Source organism: Pteropus alecto, unplaced genomic scaffold (genome assembly GCF_000325575.1).
Source record: "Pteropus alecto unplaced genomic scaffold, ASM32557v1 scaffold79, whole genome shotgun sequence".
NCBI lineage: Eukaryota > Metazoa > Chordata > Mammalia > Chiroptera > Pteropodidae > Pteropus > Pteropus alecto.
Genome location: NW_006494612.1, coordinates 18,003,054 through 18,027,592, shown reverse-complemented (window position 1 = coordinate 18,027,592; position 24,539 = coordinate 18,003,054). Strand labels below are relative to the sequence as shown.

Sequence of the window (24,539 nt, the reverse complement as noted above, 5' to 3'; positions counted from 1 at the left end):
TGCAGTAGTATAGATTGGATGCAGCATTCAAATTTATTTAGAATTTTGAACTAAGTTTAAAAGTATATAAACAACTGAGAAAAGAGCTTCTCAGTGCTTTGTGGTATCCTTTTCACATGAGAAATTAATCTAGTTTGATCAAACATTACAAAAAATTTTAAGCCCATCTCAGGCACAGGGGCAAATTTCCTATATGCCAAAACAAAAATTTAAGCATGATCTTCATAGATAAGATAAGCTGTTTCTCTTTTCTCTCAGACTTCATGGTTCCCATGGAATGTAACAGAACACCCTCCTGCCAAAAATATGCTTCAGACAATGAAAACATTTCACTGTGAAAGACGTAATAAGACCTAGTGCTGCAAAACATTAAACAGAGTATTAAATATTTTGAAAAATCAGTCATTGATATACAGAAACCTACAGTGGTCCCATTGAATAATGCTTGTTATTCAGAGAGAATAATAAAAGGTGCTTTTGATATGTTTTGTTTTTTCAATTAGTATACAGTGCTGATCCAAAACTCAACATTATTTCTTAAGAAGGTTCTTTGTCAACATAAGAAAAAAAGAAAAATATAGACTAAATGTAATGAAAAGCACACCTTCAACGCATGTGCTTACTTTTCACTTTGGGAAAGTGACAACCTATTTATATACATATTTTCACTCTGGAACTAAAGCTCTTAACTCATTTTAATTAAACTAAGCAGAAATACAATTACAAAGGAGGTATTATCACTGATACATGGTAGGAGCTGAGTTTTAATGCATCATTTGCATTTTTCTTTATTACTTAAGGGAAGACTCATTTATGCTTTGACACTGGAAAATTGAAAATATTTCATTTTTAAATGAACTATTAACAGGTGGTTGGTTTGACTGACTTTTTACTGAATTCTCATTGAAATTTAAAATTTTGTTTTTAAAAAAATAAAGGAAATCAGAGAAGGATGACCTCCAGCAATTTTTGAAGGACACGGTACTGATGAGGTTAAACTTGGTGAAGACAAACCACTCAGCAGTTCACTGATACACCTGGAAAGTTAACAAACAGCAGCTCCAATAAAGATCTGAAAACACAGTTGAGGTCCTAGGGCCAGGGAACGTAGACAAGCCTAGCCCGAAGCAGGGCAGATGATGAGTGAGGAAGGGGAGAGGGAATTCTCAACCTACCCTACATGCATCTTATGGAAGTGCATGGGATACTGGTACACAGTTTACAGGCTTTAATTCCTACTTTGCATTTGGTCTAGAAGGTAAATGAGTAAAAACAATAGCAGATAACTCCTTAAATAAAAAACAAACCTAGCTATAGACATTAAAGTCATGAAGAATATAATAGAAACAAGATAAGACAGCCTCATGGCCTACTGTTGTTCAGGATCATTTAGGAAGTTTTAACCAGAGAAGAAAAGGAAGGAAGGGAGGAAGGAGGGAAGGAAAGAAGGAAAGAAGGAAAGAAGGAAAGAAGGAAGGAAAGAAGGAAGGAAGGAAGGAAGGAAGGGGAAGGAAGGAAAAAGGAAGGAGGGAGGAAAGGCCAAAAGATTTTATTTGAATTAAATTATTTGTTTTGGGGCCACCTGGAGGAAGAGAAGAAAAAATCAATAAATTTATGATTATTTATAAGCTATAAGATAATTTACCTAGAAAGTCAAAGATAATAAAAGAACCATTAGCAAAGATGAGAATCTAAACAACCACTGCTTCCTAGAATAAAAATGGAAAAGTTAAAGCTTTCTTATATTTGAGAGAAAAACAGATAAAGCCAAAGAAAAAAATATATAAAACTAAACAAGAAATGTGGTAATGGCGAAAAAACAAACAGATAAATAAAACAGAAAACATCCAGAAATAGGCCCAAATATGTGAAACAGTTTTGTATAGGATAAAAGTGGTATTTCAAATTTTGATCTTTCTATAATGTGTTGGACTAAACGACTAAAAACCACAGCAAATCACTACCTCAGCAAAATAAACCATACGTCAATGCAAAAACACAAACTAATTTTTGATGACTCAGAGTTTGAAAAATACATAATCACAGAAATACTAGCATAAATATTGGTAAATAATCCCAGTTTGAGAGAAGCCTTTCAAATTATGCCACCAAAGGTAGATAACAATTATGATCTGGTAAAGATCCTTTTTTTTTTTTTTCATAAAAACTAAATAAAACAGGAAAGTAAAATTGAAAAACGACATGGAAATCTATTGAAATTGTGAGCAAGGAAGAAATTCTCTACCCTTCAATGTTCTTTCAGCTGATCTAATAATTAAATCTATATGAGACAGATCAATAAGAGAAAATAATCTAATTTAATTACATATGTACATGTCTGAACCCCACATACATGAGAGTCAGAGACCTCACATACATGAGAGATTCAGAAACAGAAAGGGAAAATGAAGTATGTATGACATTCTGAGCTAAGGATGAGGTAAGGCATGTTGGGGCTTCAGTGGGGAGGAAAGTCATTTGCAGGATGATAAGAAGAGCAGATGTTCAGCAATTAGAAGTTTTCCCGACCATAAAGCTAGGTCATAAAAAGCTATTTCTGGTGACAGCTCTTATCATGGGCAAGGCCCCTAATTTAAATTCTTCTAGGTAGTTAAGATGGGTGGGGACAGAAATTTCTCTTGAGCCCACAAAGTCTGGGTTACTTTTAGTTCAAAATGATCTGGATATCATAGAAGCATATGCTGGGGTGATTCATTCTGAATCCCTACAAAATCCAGGATACATTAGATATTCTTAGTATGTTAGGGCCCTTTCCATTCCGAGTGAGCAAATACTTTATCTGATGTTGTCCAGATGATCGAAACAGATGGAGCAGTTCCAGAAAATTCAACTACAGGTCTTCAGATATATGTTTCTCATCTTTGGCCTAAATATGGTGCTGCTATAATCTTCCCCAAAACATTTGGTCCAGGGACCATGAAAGGCAACCTAGTAGAATACACTATTTAGATAAACAATGATTTCTCGTTGTTATGAAGATCATGTCAGATCTAGTTTGTCAGATGTCAGAGGAAATCAGGGAATAAAAGTCATCTCTAGGAACTTGTGCTGTTCACAAACTTCTTAAAGTATATTTCTATTCATTTACCTCTTGGATATTAATATACGTATATGTTAAGTATATAATATACTTATGTCTTGCATCATGAAGATTAGAGTGTTTAAGAATTGGTCCAGGAAAGGATTGGTGAAAGTTAAAGAAGTCTCTCATGGCAGAGAATTACGCCTGAAGAAAATCTATTAAAAACATAGTTTTCTAATTTTGTTCTTCCTGACATGCATTGGAAGAGCCTAAGAGGAAGTGGTGGGACATGACTGATGTAGTGTTGTGTAGATGTATACATATTACTGGGTACTATGCATTAATTGTGGAAAAGAGGGGTGATGGTGTCCCATATTGAACAGTCTGTTTCTTTATCACATACTAGGTGTCTAGAAGAATGTGTAAAATAATCCTTGTATTCAGGTTTGAATCATAATACCTATATATTTCACAAAGAGTAGGCTATCTGAAGTGCTTTTCCACTCTATAAAAACCATTCCCAGGTCATCAAGGGACTTGGGACCTTCGGTTGCAGGGCTATCCAACACAGCCACTACCTTTGTAATTAATAGAGAATAAGAAATCTTACTCTCTAGGTACATTTTATCTCCTCTAGTCATAATTCCATGTGTCCCTTGATTTCTCTGCTACCTCCTAGTTAATGCCTCTTTTCCAGCCTACTCTGGTCTAGATTGTCAAGTGTTCCATTTCATCTATTTCCAAGGACCTGGAGTAATGGGTAGGGCAGTGGGGAGCAAGTGGGGACCAAGAAGTGGCTCTTCCTTGCATGTCTTCTTGGCGTTATTGTACTAAATTTGTCTCTGCCTCTTCCCCTGCTTTATACTGCATTGCCAAAAGCTGACTCTGTATCCAAAATATGCCTTATATTTGATCCCAGAAAGAAGGGTAGATATGGAAGACGTGGTCACCAGTGGTTGCAAAAACCCCAGTCTCAGGCTCGGGAAATAAGAACAACAGTTTGGTGCAAAGGCTGTCTCCTCATTACACACTCCCCAGGTAAAGAAAGTCTTCCACCCCTAAACAGCTCACTTAGAAAGTAATCCAAGTGCCTGCTATGAGGGAAGATGAGAAGGGGGTGGTAGGGTGAAATAGAAAATTGTGAGCCTGCAGGAAGTATGAGCAGATGTGTGCAAAAGTATAGTTGTAAGTTCTAAGGTGTTGGTCCTAGTATGAATCTTAAGGGTTACTGTGCTAAAATGATCTCTGCCTCTTCCTCTGATTTGCATTTCCCAAAGCTAACTATGTCTTCTAGATTTTCCTTCTATGTGTTCCTAGAAGAAGGATGAATATAGGAAAAATGCACCATAGGCTCTTGTGGAAGCCCAGCCTCAGGTTCTGGGAGTGAGAACAACAGTTTAGCATAAAGTCTTGTCTTTCCATTATGCAGTTCCCAGGTGAGGAAGAGTCTTCCACCTCTTGGGAGAAGACTGTTTTCCAGGAGCCAAATATGGAGGAGAAGAGCAAGAGTAGAATATGGTGGAATAGAAATTTTTGTGCCTGAAGGAATTTTATGCAGATGCTTACAAAGTATAGTTTTTACATTTTCCTGAAGGTGTTGTCCTATAGATTCCCACCAGGAAACACAGTAGCGAAGAAAACACAGGAAATGGATATGGGAACACAGCAGCAATTTGGTGTTGTCTCCCATGCAAGAATTCACAGGGGAGCTTTCATTATTAGGGCCTTCAAAAAAAAAGGCACTCACTTGGAGAGTCCATTCACTTGGGATGGTCTTGCATGGAAGGGGTAATAAGGCCATATTAAATCAGAGACTTGGTTCATAAAATGAATTAAAATATACCCTCTCTCTGATACATTCCCCCTTTCACTATGAATTATTCTAGAGAGGCAATGGAGAAAGAGACCTGCTGTTCTTGTTTCATCTGGTTTCCATCATAAACCCAACTCAGCTAATAGATGGGGTCCTGTCAGCATTAACAATGGGCCCGATCAATCTTCTTTTAAAAAATTTGGCCTCATGTGGAAGAGTCATAGAGGTGGTTGTGTTTCTAAGTCTTCAGCTCAGGTTAGAGGCAGAGCCAGGCACAGCTGACTCAGTCATGAACATTTCCACCCTACTAGAGCTTGGAGGAGGACTCCAACAGTGTGGTGAAGATGAACAGACTCTCCCTAGCCCTTAAACACATCAGCTGGGTCCTATTCTAGCCACACCTGAGCTGACTTGTTCTTACTGTCCCTGAATAATTTGCAAAATCATTTCTTGTCACTGCCGAGAGCAGGCTAAGTATGTCTTACCATGAAGAACTGGAGAATAATAGTGTTCATTCCAGTTTAATGTGCAAGACAAAGGGTGACTCAGAATCCCCCTAAATTTTTTTCAAATGAGAATTAGGAAAGGTCAGCCAGTGACTCCCTGGTAGTGGAAGCAGCAAAATGTGGGATGCAGGTATTGGGGAAGCAGCACAGAAAGCTGGCCTCAACTAGGAAAAAATAAAGCTGAAAAGAAGAGAAGCGAGATAAAAGGCCAAGATAGAGAGTCCTTGCAGTGTTTATATCTCTCATTCCCACTCTTCCTGGAGTCTGTGACAGCCCTGCCCTCCTAGAGGTTGATTAGCCAGACTTCTTTAATCACATTTGACAATAAGGCATCCCTCCAATAAATATCCCTTTTTGTCCCAGCTAGTTTGATTTGGGTTACCATCACTTTAAACAAGGAATTCTTCCTAATCCAGGTGGTTACACATCCTACCCATTCAAAAGTGTAGCTGAGCAATTTAAGTCCTTACCCCATAATCTTTTCAGGTTTAATTCTTACAGTATATGGGTGTAATACAAAAAGAAGAAAAATACAAGGAGCCTAAGAGGTAAAATTTGGAGTTAATATGTAAAATGTTTATGGTTCATTAGGACTAAGAGTATCTTGAAAGGATGGATACAGCTTCCCAGAAACAGCAAGCACTTTGCAAATGAATGTCACCTCTTACAGCCATCACTTCAGTCCTACAAGTCTGGATGGCTGAGCCCTCCCACATAGTCTGCTACTGGGGATTTCAGTAGTTTTGGTGGGCAGGTGAGTGGTACAACTTGACTTCATAAATTTATATAGATTCTATTCCAACCTCTGTGAACTGAGTAAAGTTAGCTTGGACTTTGTTTTCCAGTAATTTATACTCTCAGAAATTCAAGACTAAAGGAATTTCAGGAGACTTGATTCTAGTGCAAAGTCCTAAAGAATTAAACCAATTCAGGAGATCTCTTCCTGTGGCTCTCACTCACTCTAGATCTCACTCTCCTTCTGACTCAATGGAAGAATTTATGATCCTGATATTCCATGATGTCAGTGTGCTATCCATGAAAACTAAGCCTTCAAATAAGGATGTGGCTAAGGGTAGAGGGTCAGATCGAACCTGGCAACTTGTTTATTAGTTTTATGACTCCTTTAGACAAAGAAGGAACAAACCCTAAAGTAATTTGGAGCAGTACACAATCATTCCTCTGCTAATTAGTATACAGATCAAATTACAGTTTTATGATACATGTAATAGCAATATAAAACAAAAAATAAAAGTGTGGTTTGTAAAAAGCCAGTCTTTTATACTGTAAAAATTTTTAGTTCACTTTTCTTTATATCATTGAAATACTATGAGTTCAAAACTATTTTTTAAAATTATCAATAAACCACAGCTGTCTACCCCACACCCCATACACAGAAGAGTCATCTCTCTGAAACAAGTTTAACTTCCCAACTTCTTCCTCTTTGGGAATGGCCCCAATATTTTCCACTTCTTAAAAGATCACAGTATAAGGAGTGTTTATGAAATACCACTTCCCTTACCTACCACAGTTAATTCAGCTAATTAACTTTTTGTTCCATTTGAATTCATTAGTTTCCTTCCTTTTTCATAACTATTTTTCTAAATCAGATTCCAGTGATCTCAGATTGGATTATAATTCCTTTCTTACCCTGGATTTGTATTCCTGAAAGTTATGTTCTTCGATTGTCAGCTAATTCCTACTCCTTATTGAAGTATCCATATCTTGTGCCTTTCATACTAAACGAAACTGTTTTGGCATTTAAAACCTCCATCAATATTTCCTTATTTATTCAAACTTTCATTTTTCATTCATATATTTATGTATTTGTTGCTTTAAATAAGTAAAATATACTTGAGTGCTTACTAAATCTTCTGCCCTGGATCCTAGGGCTGTAGCAGTGAAAAAACAAAGCTCTACCATCATGAAGCTGTCACACTAGATTGAGGAGGTAGAAAAGAAACGAAGAAATTAATGCAGAATACGACAGGTGGAGATGAACATTATGAAGAAAAAAATTAAGCAGAGTAAGAAGGATAGAGATAGTTGAGTGGGTGCAAATTTGTGCTAAGAAGTCAGAGAATATCTTGACAGCCTAAGAGGGTGACATGGGAAAACCAGTAGAAGGTAGAGGGAGTGAGACAAACAATAGTTTGGGAGGAGAACATTCTTACAGGAGGGAAACAATGTTTCAAAAATCATGAGTCATGTGTGCTCTTGTAGTGTTTGAGGAAAAGTAAGGAGGCCAGTTTGAAAGGGGGAAGTGGGAGGAGAGCAGGGCAGAGAGAGTGAAGCCACATCACTTAGGGTTTTGTAAACCCTAAGTTTTGCTCTGGGAGAGATGCCAAGCCATTTTAAGGTTGAGCAGAGGAGCAACATGATCTGACTTAAAATGGAAAAGATCATGCTGGTCACCGTGTAGACATTACTTACGTAAGAAAGAGAGCAAGAGTAGAAGCTGGAAGATCCTTTTAAGTACAGTATGATTTTCCTTTAGACTGTCATAGCAGTGTAAGTGATGAGAAATGTTCTATCTGGGATTCATTATCTATCCGTAATCACCATGCTGTTAAATTTTTCATTTTTATCCTTCGAAAGGAAAGTTTGTCTATGTATTAAATAATCTGTTTGACTTTAGTTTGTCATTGTAATTATATATTTTCTTTTTAATATTTCTCTTTAACTTTCTTCTTCTTCTATTTCTATGTGTAGATTTTACTCTATTGCTTTAATCTTCTCCAAGACTTTAAAAGTTAGACATGGCATTTTATACTCTCCTGCATTAGTATTTTTTTCTAAAACATTCTTAAACCCATGCTTAATTTTAAAAAGTTCATGAGAAAATAATTTTAAACCTATTTAAGCACATTTTCCCATTTATTCTCAATTCCTGGTATTTTTATTTGGTCTGTGTGGTGTATTGGTTTGACATGATGTCACACCCACTTGTTTATGACTTAAGTGAAGTTATTTTAATCCACTTGTTTACAACAAAGACAAAAAATAAGTTATTTATAAGTCAAGTTATTTTGATATATGAATGAAGTAAGTTGTGTCAGGATGTCACTGCTGGAGTTTATGAATAAAAGCATACGAAGAAGCAGCTATGGCAAGGGGATATCTAAACTATAAATATCTAAAATTTATGTGTAGAATCTGAGAATTTGGGGTCTGGGCAAAGGGAACACTTTGCTGACTTAAGTGCTCTCTTAAATTGGAGCATTAGCTTCTGTCTCATCCAGGCAACTCCTCATTGACAGTGGTATAAGTCTCAAAGGGCCTTGCAAATATCTTGCCCGCCATGATGTCACTGCTCCTTAACAACATGCTCTAGCAACAAGGGATTTTAGTTTTTACAAGGGAAGCTGGAAGTCAACTGCAGGTGTATTCAGCTGTCTCTCCAGGGTGCCTCCTCCTAAAAAAAGGTACTCCTCACCTTTCACCTACTTTTGCCTGGAACAACAGTGTAATTATTGTCACTTTGGAGTGTTGTTATTTCTTTATTGGCTTATTAAGAGACATTATCCTCTATGCTCTTGGCTAATAAATTTCCCACAGTAAACCTGTGTTAAATAAATTGCTGGCAAAGACAAAATCAGGCTCTGAGAACAATTTTGCTGCACAAAACAAAACAAAAGAAATCTGGCATAATCTGCTTTAACTGAAGTTCCTTCAGTGTCTTTACTGAAAATGTTTAACTGAACCAGTTGGCTAAGGAGGCTTTTTCTTCTTTCTCTTGGCTAATAAATTTCCCACAGTAAACCTGTGTTAAATAAATTGCTGGCAAAGACAAAATCAGGCTCTGAGAACAATTTTGCTGCACAAAACAAAACAAAAGAAATCTGGCATAATCTGCTTTAACTGAAGTTCCTTCAGTGTCTTTACTGAAAATGTTTAACTGAACCAGTTGGCTAAGGAGGCTTTTTCTTCTTTCTTACTGAAGTGCTTTTTTTTTTTTTTTTAATTTAACAGTGAGTCATGGGACTCACTCCTCATTGTATAGTCAGCTTCTTCATTATTTCTATAACAACGAGGCATTCAAAATTTTAATGTAACCACTATCCTATTTGGGGATGTTTTAGGTTGTTTCTGTAACTTTGCAATTACAAACAATAGTACAATACATAAACTTGTACATTTATATTTTGTATTGTTTGGAGGTATATTCTTCAGGATAGATTCCTAGAAGTACAATTGCAGGATTAAAAGATGAATGTACATGTAGTTTTGTTAGGTCTTACCAACTTGGTAGAACCTTTCCCTTCGGAAGGGTTCTACCGATGTACATTAGCAATATAACATAGTGCCTGTTTCTCTATAGTCTGGCTATTAGAATGGTCATCATATATTTTAACTTTTATCAGTCTGGTATGTTATAAATGGTAATTTAAGGTTAATTTACGTATCTCTAATTATGAATGAGTTTAAACATTTTTTTCATAGGGCCATTTTTTCTATCCTTTTTGTGAATTATCTGTTCAATGTGTTTTCATTTCTAGTACCATTTGTCTCTCAAATTTTCAGTCTTTTATATGTTAGAGCTACTTTCTCTTTGTCAATAGTATATGTTAAGAATCTTTCCTTCTAATTAAGTCATATTCTAACTTTGTTTTTGCCACACACGCATTTTCAATTGTGATGTAGTCATTTTTTTTTTAATATTGCATTCAAGCAATAAAGTTTAAAAGCCTGTGCTTACACAAAAGTTTACAAGGAATTCACCCAAATTTTCCTCTTGATTATTTATGGTTTCATTTTTTTACATTTAGATGACTAATTAATTCGGTCAGAGTTTGTTTTGTGTGGAGTGTGAGAAATGGATGTTATTTTATCTTTTTCAAAGTTGCCACCTAATTATCCCAGCATCACTTACAAACAAGTCTCTGTCTTCTCTAGTGATAGGAGATTCCATGTATGTCATGTACTAAGTTTCCATATGTATTTGGGTCTAGGTATGAACTTTCTATTCTATTATTTTGATCTATTTGAGCTGTTATCTGTCCTTGGTTGTTTTTCTATCTTTCTTTAATCAAACATTAAAATTTCATTTGAGTTTACTCTCCCTTGGGAAATTCAACTTATGCTTTATTTTTCATTTCTGAGATAATTTTGCTATTTTCATCTATTTTTTTCTGAATCTTATTAGCTATTTTTTATTTCTCTCTATTTGTTTAAATTTATGTTTTTAGTTTTTTAAATTTCTAATTCAAGTTGGTTTTCATATTCTCAAAATCTTGTTTGAGGATATTTCTGTTTAGACTTACAGTTTCCTTTTGCTTCATGATAATTTTTCTGAGGCAAATTATTTTCAGTTGATTTATGTAAAATTTTATTTCCTGATTTTCTGCAAATGTTCATTGCTGATTTTATTTTCCTCTTGTTCACTTATATTACACTGTAGTGTTTTACAGGATTTCTAATTAAAGATACCCAGTTAATTTTCTAATTTTCTGTTAAATTCCCTAGTCCACTTGCTTTTGCTATTCTTGTTTGTTGGTTTATTTGCATTGATGATGAAGAAAGAGTTGAAAGTCATCTCATTTTGTAGCTCTCATCTGTCTTGAAGGACACAAAATTTTCTTCTTTTTCTTCTTTACTTCTTCTACCTGGTTACCAATGGATATGTTTTTTGCTCTTTTTGTCTTTTTTCTCCATAAGAAATTATTCATTTGGAAGACTGTCACTTGAAATCATACCTCTCCTTTTAATTAGGTTTTACCCTTTATATAGAGTCTCTATATAAAGGCCCTAGCCTTTTAAGTTATGCTCATTCTTTGAAATCTGCTTCCTGTAGTTGTGCCCTGAGGTATTCTGATCTGCCCACTGCTTTTTACTATTTTTAGAATAAGGTGGAATTTAATCTTTCTCATGGTCACTCCATCCCAATCTCCAGCTCCTTCGCTAGTGCCAATCCTCCTTGGTCTACCTGACAGTTTGTCTTGGTCTAGCTTTGCTTGTGGGTGTTGCGGCCCAGGGAAGACCACCTCGAGATATCTCGCAATGGAATATTGATTATTTCAAACTAAAATGATTTGAGAAGCAGCAAGAGGAGGTCTCTGACTCTCCTCTCCTTCTCTAAATGCAGGAAATAAATCTCCATGTGGCAGGTGCCCTCACTGCTCTTGAGCACTGAGAGATAACATTGCTAAGAGTTATAAAACCCAGAGTTTAAAAAGCCCGTATAAACAAACCTTGGAGAGCCTTTACTAACTTACTACCTGAGCCCAAACTTTGCTTAGATTTTTTTCTAATGAGCACTAACTTTGACCTGTCAATTGTTCACAAATGTATTGTTTTTTTTTTTGTCTAAAAGGTATAAAAAAATATGCCTAGTTTGATTATTTCTTCGAACTGCATTTATGATCTGAGTATCACATTTTGATTTTCTCGTGCACTCATATTAAATTGACTTTTTTCCCTTGTTAATCTTGTCTTGTGTCAATTTTATTTACTTATTTTTTGGCTTTATTGAAATATAATAGACAATTAGTTGCTTGTATTTACATTGTACAATTCAATGAGCTCTTCTCAATTATAGTTGGCATGCAATAATATACCAGTTTCAGTTGTATATAGCATAGCAATCAGAGATCCACATAACTCACAAAGTGATCATCCCACTAAATCTAGTACCCCTCTTCCCCCTTACATATTTATTACAACATTATTAACCATCTTCCCCATGCTACACTCTACATCTCCATGTCTATCCCACAACTATCCATTTGTACCTCTTAATCCTTTGCCTTTTTTTTGTTCCCCACCCCCTCCCATCTAGTAGCTCTGAAAATATTCTCTGTATTGATGAGTTTATTTCCACTTTTCTTGTAGTTGTTGTTTATTTTGTTATTTAGATTCCACGTGTATGTGAAATCTCACAATATTTGTCTTTCTCTATCTAACCCATTTCATTCAGCTCAATACCCTCTAGGTTCATCAAGACGATATCTTTTACCACTCTCTTCCTTTTAGTTTATGTGTGTCTACTGTAGCCAGCAAATCTATTGTAGGCAGCATATGTAGGGGTCTTGTTTTCTTATTCATTCAGCCACTCTATCTTTTGGTTGGAGCAATTAATTCTTTCCCATTTGAGGTACTTGCTGATAAGAATGCAATTATCACCATTCTTTATTCTTGTTTTTGACACATGTTTTTTCTTCTTAAAAAAAGTTCTTCCAACATTTCCTGTAATACTGGCTTGGTGTTGACAAATTCCCTTAGCTTATTTTTGTCTGGGAAGCTCTTTTATCTGTTCTTCAACTCTAAATGATAGCTCTGCTGGACAAAGTATTCTTGGTTGTAGATCCTGGGTTTTTCATCATGTTGAATATTTTGTGCCAAGCTCTTTTGTCCTGCATAGTTTCTTTTGAGAAATCAGCTGCCAATCTTACGGTGTGCCCCTGTAAGTAACTAACTTCTTTTCTCTTGCTACTTTTAAGATTCTCTCTTTGTATTTAACCTTTGGCATTTTAATTATGTGTCTTGGTGTGGGCATCTTTGAGTTCCTGGTTTGGGGGACTCTCTGAGCTTCCTGGGGTTGTATGTCTATTTTCTTCACCATGTTAGGGAAGTTTTCTAGCATTATGTTGATTTTATTATTTCTTTACTTGTCCAGTTGTAAGAATTAAAGAAGAGGGCGGCACAGAATTTTCCCTCTCCCAAAACAAGGATGGGGTTAAAAGCTGTCTTACTGGGCACTGGTATTTGTTGATTTTTCTCTTTTTACTGAGAGCTATTTTGCTTTTTGAGCATTGTCTATCTTCAAGAAATTTGAGGGTTTGGTTTTGTATAGATATTTCATAGATGTGTAGTTATTTCACATCATTTGGGCAGAAGATTTTGGGAGGCTGTTTACTATACTGCTTCTGTTGTATATAGCTACCAGGAAATCTGTGTGCTTTAGATTCAATAAAAACTAATTATGATCTTGGCTCATCAAAGATGTTTTTACTGCCCCGACAATACAACACATACCATCGATCTCTGAGCACAATTATTCTGACAATTGCTACCATTTGTAAATGCATACTATTCATTGGGAAGAGTCCTAGTCATTTGATATTTAAGTTTTTATTGAATTCTCAAAATAATTCTTCAAGTGAGTTTTATAATCTTCATTTTAACAATCACAAAGCTGAGGCATGGAAGGGGATAGATAAATTTCCATTTCACTCTGGAAGGCAACGGAGCTAAAATTTAAATTATGTCTTTCCTATTCCAGTGCCTATATTATTCAAACCAATTTCCCAAAAGTTAGTGGTTAGACTTAGTCTGTGATAAAGCCCTGGAAAAGCTTTTGTATGACAGTTTCATGTCAGCTCTAGAAATCACTATTTCTGGGCAGTTCATTTTCTCTCCTAAAAGAGGGCAACCTTGACAGACTTGACCCTTAATAATTTATTATCACATGTAGATTAAAGGAGGAGAAACTTAGAATGTAATTGTTATAAACTTGTGAAAATGCACACACAAAAAAACTGACAAATCAGTTAAGTATTCTACTTACCAGTTCAGTTTTATGAATTTTAAATTTTAATTGACAGAAAGCATTTTCTTTTAAAATGTTCTGGATTTGGGTTATAAATCAGCAAGGTATATTGATCCAAATTTCATGAAATGAGGTTATATATGATAATAATAAAAGAGCCATAAAAATTTAATGCCTTTTTATTAATTTCTCAGTGATTTATAACAGCTTAATACAATCTTCTTTATCTCCTAAACATTTTATATTAATGAATTTAAAAATCAAGAATTAATAATTGAGTAGAATAATTGTAGCATTAATTTGAATTTAAAGTTAGGAATGCATTGACAAAATCCCAGCAAATGAGCATAAATCAAAAACAACAGAAACAGGAAAACTATATAGTTATGATCATGTTAAATTTTGAAATTGCTGTTGTTCAACAATTTAAAATGGTTCATTGTTAATTTGTAATTATTTCCAAAAAATTGGGGGTTGCTTTTTCAAGAATTTTATCCATAAGCTTTAGAACGACCATTTTTGCACCTGGTGTCCTCATTAAAGTTTCCATTATAGTAAGAGATAATGACCCTGGAAAAGATATAAAATTTTTACATGTAAATTTAAGCCCAATTGTTAAAATGTTTATTTTAATGAAAATTCTATATATTTTGCATAAAAATATTATATGTTGATTATGTGATAATTACACACATAGTTTTTAAATTTAAAATTAATTTACTAGCTCTTCATATAAAAATCAGTTAAAAAAATTAAAGAACTCACCAGAAAACTGGATAAAGTTCACAAACACATTCAAAGATTGTAAATTCATGTAACAGTAAAGTCACATTTCTACATAACAAACTAACGTAAATTATAGAAATTGTTATTTAATAGTAGGTTGGAGAAAATAGGAACGTTAATTCATAGTTTCATGACCAAAATGTAAACTCCTGAAAACTTTCTTGAGTGCCATTTGACAATGTATGACCCATTGATTTTAATTAATTTCTGTTCTACAAATTTATTAGTAAAATAATAAATTAATCCAAAAAAAATTGCATAAAATGCCATTGGTGATTTATTGTCAATAGTTTATAAAATAATCTCTACAGTTATGGCAAATTCATTAAATAAAACACTACATATTTTTTAAATAAAAATCTCAGCTGAATCGATACATTCTAATAAGAGAAAAATTCCAAGAAAGTTTTTCAGTTAAAAAAAAGTATAGTGCAGAGCAGTGAGTATGATTTTATCTGTGCAAACAACATGTTTTTTTAAATTCATTTATTTACAATATTCTACGTATTAAAAAATTCTAGAAATTTGCACCGAAGATTAATTTTTTTAAAAACTGAACTAAAGGCCAAGAGATATGAATGAAGAGGGATGGTGAAAAAGGTTTTTATTTGCATTTAATGTATCTATACACTTAGACTTTTAAAGTTTGAATATATTAAATATACTTAAAAATAAATTAGTGAAAGTTAGAGTAATTAAAATTTGTTTTAAGTAAATAGTAAATTAAGTTTTAAAACAATTTTTGAGAAAGAACTATTTAAGTTTGATTTGTTAATGTGCAAAAGGTAGCACTTTGGAAGTATCCAGAACACTTGGTCCCAGTTCTTTTTTTCTTCCTAGACTATTTGGGGATGGGAAGATAGTGCTTAATTTCCATTTAATTTTCATAAACATCCTTTACTCTTCTTCATATAGTTGTAGCATGTTACTTGATTGGTGGGTGAGAGCATCGTGTTCATGTTTCTCATCTGGCTAATTAGCGGGCTAATCTATTAAAGTCCAAAGACGCAAGCATAGCTGTTTTTCTCTTCTTTTTTATCTAGACTAGTGAGGAAGTTAGATTAGTTAGAAATTTTTAGATTTGATTAATTTTTAGTCATCTATCAACAACAGTAAAGTGCTGACATCAGATTTCAAACTATCCTAGAATATAGATTTCAGTAAGCAATATGATTTTTTAGGGAGATGAGCATAGGCTTTAACATAATACAGCCAGAATACAAATTTTACCTGCCGGCAAACTATTTAAACTTACAAAACCTCTGTTTCTTTATCAGTAACATATTGGACCATTACCGGAGCAAGAAATGGGTATATTTGTATGGGTATATTTATTACTCTAACTAATTCAAATAAAATTGTAAGTCATATATTTAATGTATTTGTGCTTACTTTGCTTTTATGTCTTTCAGATTTGTTTGTGTTTTGTTTGTTTTAAAAATATCAATATTTTAATTGTGTTTTAAGCTTGGTTCACTGTATAAGAGCACATCTGGAAAATTGGGATAATGTGGTAATTCAAACTCATAATCATAGATCTCTGTGTTTTTCACTCTGCTAGGGAATCCTACAGTGGAGGGGATGGAGTAGAATACTTCTTTCATAACTAGCAAGGCTGGATAGAAGGAGCGCACATAAGTCAATTTGCTAGTTTTCCCATTTATCATGGCAGGTTTTCTTTTGAGATTCCTTTATATTTTTTCTAAATTTAAGAGCTATGCATAAGGGAAAAAGAGATAGAATATTATAACAACAACAAATATATATATATATATATATATATGGGTTCATAAGTAAAAAAAAATAGTGGACTTGAGGTAGTCTTATGGCTTCATGGGTCAGTAAGGACTTGTAAGGAAGGACAGACCATTAGTAGAAAGATTAAAATATGTAAAATGAATACTCATGGGAAATCATGACTTTCTTTGAAAGTATGGGTTGTAATTATCATTATCTCTGATCATCGTTATTTCTTCCTTTATTAAGTCAATGTAATATTGATTTTCTTTAAAGTATATTTTTCATGAGGTCCTTACCTGTATACTTATCCACTTCATAAATAAGTTTTATACCAAGCAGGACCATGTTCTGAAGTTCAGTAAAGTCACTGATGAAGGGGGCTGTATCCCCATCAACAAGCATTCGTTGGGGTAAAACCTTCTGGAAATCATGTGTTCTAATCAAGGTCGTAGGAAACTCGATTGCTGCTATGTATTTTACATTCACAAGCCAGCTTCTTCCAAAATTTGCTTCTGGTTTAGAATAGTATTTGAACCTAAAAGTGGAAACATTTAAAGTTATAACTAGAACACTCACAATTTAAACCTCATTGTTTTTTAAACGACAACAACAAAAAGTCTTCTGCCAACAAACTAAGAATGTAGTTCTTAGTTTTAGAATGTTATGGCTTTAGCTCATATATTTGATGATATAAATATAGGTAGTTAAAATTTTAAATTTGGAAAGGACCAGCCAATCAATTGTTTGTATATTATTTTGTTTTTATTGCTTCTAACAAGATATCTTATCCTTGCATATTATATAATAACCAAATATTAGATATGACTAAGTAATACTCTTGAGAAATGTGTAGATAAAGATCAAAGATTCTAAGGAAGCACTTTTTCTAGCCTCAGGAATCCTTTGTAAAATTGTTGATTTCCTGAAGTCAGGAGGCCACTAAAACATTGAACATCCTAGAGAAATATGTGTGTGATTTTCTTGCCTAATTTTTTTAAATACATGGATTTTTCCTACTGGATGAAGTCTTCTAGGAAACCAAACTCACATATTTGAGGAACAAATTATTACAGTGGTAAGGTTATGGGTGTAAGTAAGTCTTTATAACTATATAATTCATGGCTCCTGCCCCTATGAGGTTTCTAAACATGCTGAATATCTCTCAGTTCTTTTTAACAGACTCATTCCCCCTGAAATGTTGTCTATTCTCTGCTTTGCTCACCATTTTCTTCCAAGTCGTATCATAGATGTCATCTCCTTTACAAAGTGTTCCAGCTCACCCAAGGTGGAATTGGCTATTTCCTCCTCCTCTATATTTCTATAACACCATATCATTCATATAAAGTTTGTTTTCTCATTAGATTATATCCTAATTTATGTTTTCACAGCACATATGTAGGGTCCATTAAATAGAAAATGCTTACATTACATTTATAAGCCATAACATAACCCAGAAGATAAATCTTACTGAGTTTGGCTCCCATGCTTGTGGGCTCCTCCCTGACTCCAACAGCCAGAAATAGAAGAGCAGGTTCAGTAGGCCCTTGATGAAAGAAGAATTTGGCTTGGATTCACAGTTTACTATCTTTAGTCACATCACATCTGACTATGAAATAAGGATAAAAAATATATCTAAATTCATGAGGATTTTGAGCAATGGCAACAAAGCCCTAGTGAGAATAAATTAAACAAACTGCCAAGGAGTTAGCAACATGAAGAAAGGAGGAAAGACATGAAAACACAAGTTCAAGATACAGCAGACACATGAACGAAAGTGAAATTCAATGGAAGCCTTTCAAATGATTTAACCGAATATATTATTGAATAATTTATCTAACGTCAGTTAAGCTGTGGTCAAGTAAAAAAAAATATATACCTTACAAAGCTCATTTTAATTTAAAACATAGACATGCACCAGCCAATCTTAGAATCCAAGACCACAGAGTTTTATTTAAGATATGTAGACCACACAGAGTTCAGTATTGTTTCACATAAATAAAAAACCCTAGTGTATCTTTTTATCTAAAGTAAGACATGAGATTTATGAAAGTTCCACAGCATGTAGTAGATCCCAAAATGGCCCCAATTCTTCAATATTCTCCATATTCCTGTTTTTGTTTTTGCTTTTGTTTGTTTTGGTATGTAATTTTCCAGTACTTCTTCCCAGCTACAATGGGAAGAAGGGGGAAGGAGAGAGGTATAATTTTCTGCCCCCAGTTCAACCATATGATTTGATTTGGCCAATAGGATATTAGCCAAGTTGACACAGCATAAGCTTGAAATATGTTTTCACTATTTAGTTTCTCTCTTTCCACTTTGTCATCACTACAAAAAAAATACCCAGGCTTGTCTGATGGAGAATGAGAGACAAGTGGAGCAGGGCTGAGCCTGCTCATTTAACCCTGTGGGGACAATCACAATCAGCCAACATGAGGTGATCCCAGGAAAGATGAATAGATATGCCCAGCTAAACTTCAGATGTGTGAGCCATAAACACTTATGTTGTATGACACCGAGGTTGAGTGGTTGTCAATGATGCTACATTCTTGTGATTAAAACTAGAAAAAATACAGGACTACAAACCTAATAAATTGCAGAGCCAAGATTTAAATCCTGGTAATTTGACTTTAAAGCTTCTGCTCCTTACTACTGCCCTCTACTGCTTCTTGTCCTGATAACAGTTACTTTGTATTGAATACTTCTCATATGCCAGTGGTATGTTAAGCATGATGCATGGATGTCTCAATTAACTCTCAAAATTACCATGTGCAATATGTACTATTATTATAACAGGTTTAATGATGAGAAAACTGAGTTTATCATTGTTGAGATCCTCAGGTCAAATGGAATCAGATCTATTTGATTCCAAATCACAAGATCTTAACCTCCACATTATAACTTTTCTTCAAAGAATAAGCAAGAGCCTAAAATATTCAAATGAATTCTTAGAACTGGACAAACCAGAGGGCACATAAACAACCATTCTGAAATCTATCTTCTTAATAATCCTTAAAAGATTCATCTTCCATCAACATATGGTGTCAGAAGAATTCCATTCAGCTGGGGTCCTATTTTCAAAGTTACAAGTGACTTAAATTAATTAAAAGCTTTTAATATTAAATTCAGTTAGTAGTGAATTTATCTATAAATGTATCTACAATATAAATAGATGATGCTGAAATTAACCTATTGAAAGAAACAACAGAAGGAAATTATTTTAATTAAAGCAATAATAGAGGATTTTTGAGTAAAAATGTTGATTTTTACAAATCTACCAATTTTACTACCCAATACAAAATCCCTATTAAAATGATAATACTAAAGAATAAATTTAGAAGGATTGGAAGAACAGGAGAGGAGACAGGAGTAACAAAATTTTGGAAGCTGGAAATCAAATAGAACAAATCTAAGATTTAAGATCATCATAAAACAATCTTAAGCAACCAGAGAGAAGCTAAGAAATAATGCTAACATAACTTGTACAACTTCTCCCAAACAAAGACTGAGTGGAACCTTCTGGGTGAAGGAAGATTGCTAAAATTAGAGTGATTGTTTTAAAGTCTGTTAAAGAAGCAGTTATACATAAAGATATTCTTCCAAACTTCAAACAGTGAGTAACTACTCACACTCAAAAGGGTAGAGCAAAGGGTCCCTTAACTGGTTGAACTGGTAACAGGGGAAGGTAGGGACATCACATTGAAAACAGGAGGTAGATGTGAATATAGTATACAGGATACTAAGACCCCCTTCCCTTCCTCTTTCCTTCCTTCTTTTGGCTTTAAGAATATCAGCTGTCGGGCCTTCACTTTTAAAGCAAGTGATGGAAAGTGTTTCCATTGGAAAACTGCCTGACTCAAGAGAAAAGATAATGAGTGATGCTAAGGATTCACTAGTTAAATGGCCTAGCAACACTATCCTAGAGGAGTGTTCATAGTAGAAAAACTCCACTCACACACTCTGTTAAGTGCCTCTCTTTAAATATAAGTAGATATCCAGATATTACCAAAAACCTGAGGAAAGGCTCTAACATGGATAAGAAATACCAAAATAAAATTAAAAATGAGGAAAAGCTTATATACAAAGGATCAGGAATCAGACTGTTTTCAGAATTCTCAACAGCAAAAATGGAGCTAAAAAATAATGAATATATGCCTTTCAAAATCTCAAGTATTACCAGCCTAGATTCTGTTCTCCCAAAAGCTTCAGTCAAAAATCATGATAGGAAAAAGATAGTTTAAGATACACAAATTACCTACATTTTTTTCTCCTACAACCATTCTGAGTCTACAGGCATGTGAATCCTAACCAAAAACATGAGCTACTGGAAATGGGTGAATCAACACACACACACAAAAAGAGGCAAAGGAAATCCCCAGATGGCAATAGGTACCTGAAGATTATGCCTCTCCACCTGGGCAGATTAGAACAGAAACCTCTTCAAGATGAAGAAATTGACACAATTCTTGATGCTTTTTGACATCTTTTGACATGAAGAAACTTCCTTCATTTGCCAATGTGAAATAATTTGTGTTATGTACAGTGAAAAGCAAACAAGAACACAAGACAAAGATCAGCTCTAACAGGATTAAAGTGGTGAGGAAAAGTAAAAATAATTAGCTTAGTATCTTACCATGATGGGAATAATGAAAATAGTTAAAAATAGTATAAGCACTGAATATTGACCTAACCAAAATCACTAAACAGTTATAAAGAGAAAGTGAGAGGTGAAAAAACAAATATGTTTGAAGGCAGTGCAGGATACAGGGTAAGAAAATGGGCTATGAGAATCACAGGGAATTTAAAATCTAGCCTTGCCAACCACTAGCTGTAAGATTTTAGGCAAGTTACTAAACAGCTCAGTTGCATATTCACAATCTACAAAAAAAAAAAAGTTATTTTGAAGTGAGATAGTCCATTAGAATAGTTGGTGCAATTTCTTTTACTTATTGTATTTAAGAAATGGTAGCTATTTTAAAAATTCACTTAAGAGGGTTATTTGTTGAGCCCTAATTTGAAGGTCAAGTAAGAAAGGTAAAATTTTAGAAAATAAAATGAGTTAATAAAAAAATAATATTTTGTTATAATTAGAGAAGAAAGTCCTTCCAATAATATCAGAAAATTGATTTTTTTTTTTTTTGGTTTATATGCTCGTGATCAAAATGGTCATATACAGATTTAAACTTATTCACTAAAAAAATTATATGCTCTGTGATTTTGGAGCAAGTTATAAATTAACTTGGCCTGTTAAAAATATGATATTTCTTTCAAAAGCAATTTTATTACATAAATAGGAATAAATATAATCAGCTTAAAATTCTAAGTCCATAAAAGAAAGAAAATACACTATAAGAAAACAAATTCTATAATATCCTTGAATTTTAACTAAAGTGCTCTTATGTTACCTATGCACAAATTTGCATCCTCTAAATAAACCTGAAAAAAATCTGTAAATGAAAAAGAAATCTAGAACTATGACTTGCTAACAGTCAAATCTTGAGGTTGACAATTCCAACTTGAAATCCTTGTCTAATAGACTCAAGCCTGTTTTCTGTCATCGGAATAGAAAGAACAGTTGAATTTCAACTGTTGTGATGGCTGTAGCCCCAAATCATATCACTGACACTGCTATGGGAGAAAGCTCCTCTGTTGCCAAATTTAATACCTAGTTGTTGAAGCCATACCAATAGGTAGAGAAGAAATGTGCTTCAAATCTGCTATCCGGTGATTTATTTACCTTGCTGGATGGTGGAGTAGGTGAGAGAGATACCAGCCAATGGAATTTGAAGTACTCAAATATTCCTGCCCAGATTTACAAATTTACTTATACAATAAATGTGAGCCTTAAGTTTTTCTGTTCCTATTTTTTTACCATAGCCAGATTTCTACCCCATACCTCACTCTAGGTGACCCGCTACACCCCTAGATAGCATCTGTGATGATTTAATGCACCAACTTGACTGGGCCACAGAATGCTCAGATATTTGGCCAGACATATTTCAGATGTTTCTGTCAGAGTGTTTTTGAAAGAGATTAATATTTAAATCAGTAAACAAAAGTAAAGCAGATTTCCCTCCATAATGTGGATGGGCTACATCTAATCAGTTGACTGAATATAACAAAAAGCTGATCTTTTCTTGAATAAGAGAAAACTTCTTTGTCTGATAGCCTTCAAACTTGGACAGAGGCTCTTGCTGGTTCTGCAGCAGTATCTAGCCTTTGAACTGGAGCTGAACATTGGCTTATGGACTTGTCAGCTGCCATAATCATGGGAGTGAATTCCTTACAATCTTTCTCTCTCTCTCTCCTCTTCTATTGGGTCTGTTTCTCTGAAGAACCCTGACTAATATGATGTGAGTCACACCTAAGTACAAATAATTCTTACACCTTGACATCTAGGTGTAAAAATATCTCGAGGCTTACGTGTGGAGTGACCAATAATATTCTAGACTCTTTTATGTGCTAACACTGATGTTGATTGATTTTTTCCCCAAGTATGTACCTATCATATTATGTGTCTGTGATTAAAATAATGAATATAATTTCTTTTTTTTCAATAGTGTGAAATTGGTTACATGTTTTATTTGCTTGTTGGTTGGTTGGTTGCTTGGTTAATATGAAATTTTTCTTCTCAAATTTTTGCCTCTTCATAAAACACTTTTTAAGCCTGCTCATACTAAAATATTTATACCTCGTCATTAACTGTCCCAATGATTAGATATATTATTTAATAGGAAGATTAACAGTCACTTCAGAAGAATAAAAAAAGTATAAGTAAAACCAAAAATCATTGGCTGTATTAAATAAAAAATAATTTGGGATTCGTTCTTACCTATCTTCAAATGATTTGTAAGTATTTTCCAAGGTTGCGGTATGTGCAGCCCATAAGTACTCTAACAAGTCCTCAAAGCTACTAGAAGCTACCTTCAAGTGCTATAGTAAAGAAGAGAAATTGATTAATGTTTTAGCAACTATAACAATTCCTCTCTCTACAATTTAATCTTGTTCACATTTACAATTAGCAATATTCTACATGAGAGGAGAATTTTGTTTTTAAGAATTAATTTGTAAGCCATCAGTTATTAACTCTGAAAATTTATAATAACTATCTATTATTAGTAGTAATATTGAATGTATCTATAAGAAATAAATAGCAAACAGTTTCCCAACAGTCAGTATTTTATACTGGCCAGGAGGATTTTTTTTTTTATTACTTTTTTCTCCACTTCCACAGTTGAAATTATCACAAAAGTTTAAGATTAAAAAAGGTGAGAAATTATTAGAATATTTAATTTAAGCATATCTAAAATAATGAACTAATTAGCTATAGAACTAGTAAATCTATCTTTTTAACAGTCCACGTTTATGCTTAAACAATGTATTTTATTTGGTCATTGAATATTTGGTTTCGATTGCCATATAATTGTTAGTTCTACCTAAGTATGATCATTTATTAATTCAGTTTAAATAAGTTAATGACTATCCTAAAATCAACCCTGGATTGGGTGAAAAAGGTGAAGGGATTAAGAAGTACAAATTGACAGTTTCAAAATATTCACGGGGATGTAAATTACAGCATAGGGAATATAGTGAATAATGTTGCAATAACTAAGTATGGTTTCAGCTGAGCACTAGACTTACAGGTGGGAATATTTTGCAAATTATATAAATGTCTAACTACTATGCTGTACACCTGAACTAATAAAATATTGAATATAACTATAATTGAAAATATTTTTTAATTTTTTTAAATCTATTTTAAAAAATCACAACTCCTTAATTATATTTCTCCCAAGAATTATCCCTGGGTTGGCTTGAAGTTTCAATTAACCAGAATAATGTTTTTATTTAGTGAGCTATCCTGTGTGCTCTCACATTTACCTACAACTTGCTTAGGATGAGATGAGTGGATAGATTTTGTGTTAATGCTGTATTTGTTGAGAGATGTTAATGACATGTAAGACCCTGCTACAATGTAATAATATTAATATAACTTGCTTAAAATTTACATATTTATACTTAGAAAAATATTGTTTAATATAAACAACAACCTAAACAAAATCATTATGCAAGAAAAAGAAATTATCTTACTACCTCTTAAGAGAATAAATTACAAAATTTAAAAAAGGAACCTGGTAGAAGTCTTTCCACTTTTTCATCCTTAGGGAA

General features: G+C 33.7%; 1 protein-coding gene across 1 annotated transcript in view; it reads right to left on the bottom strand.

Annotated features, from left to right (window-relative positions):
• Positions 1-14,289: 14,289 nt before the first annotated feature.
• CUNH6orf58 (chromosome unknown C6orf58 homolog) overlaps positions 14,290-24,539 on the bottom strand; it is a 15,756-nt gene continuing 5,506 nt past the window's right edge. Inside the window, exons 3-6 of the mRNA XM_006926197.1 lie at positions 24,503-24,539; positions 23,203-23,303; positions 16,670-16,908; positions 14,290-14,417 (exon numbers count right to left, since the gene is read on the bottom strand). The exon at positions 24,503-24,539 is cut by the window's right edge and continues 160 nt beyond it. Coding sequence (XP_006926259.1) covers positions 14,290-14,417; positions 16,670-16,908; positions 23,203-23,303; positions 24,503-24,539 — 505 coding nt within the window. The remainder of the gene's footprint in view (positions 14,418-16,669; positions 16,909-23,202; positions 23,304-24,502) is intronic.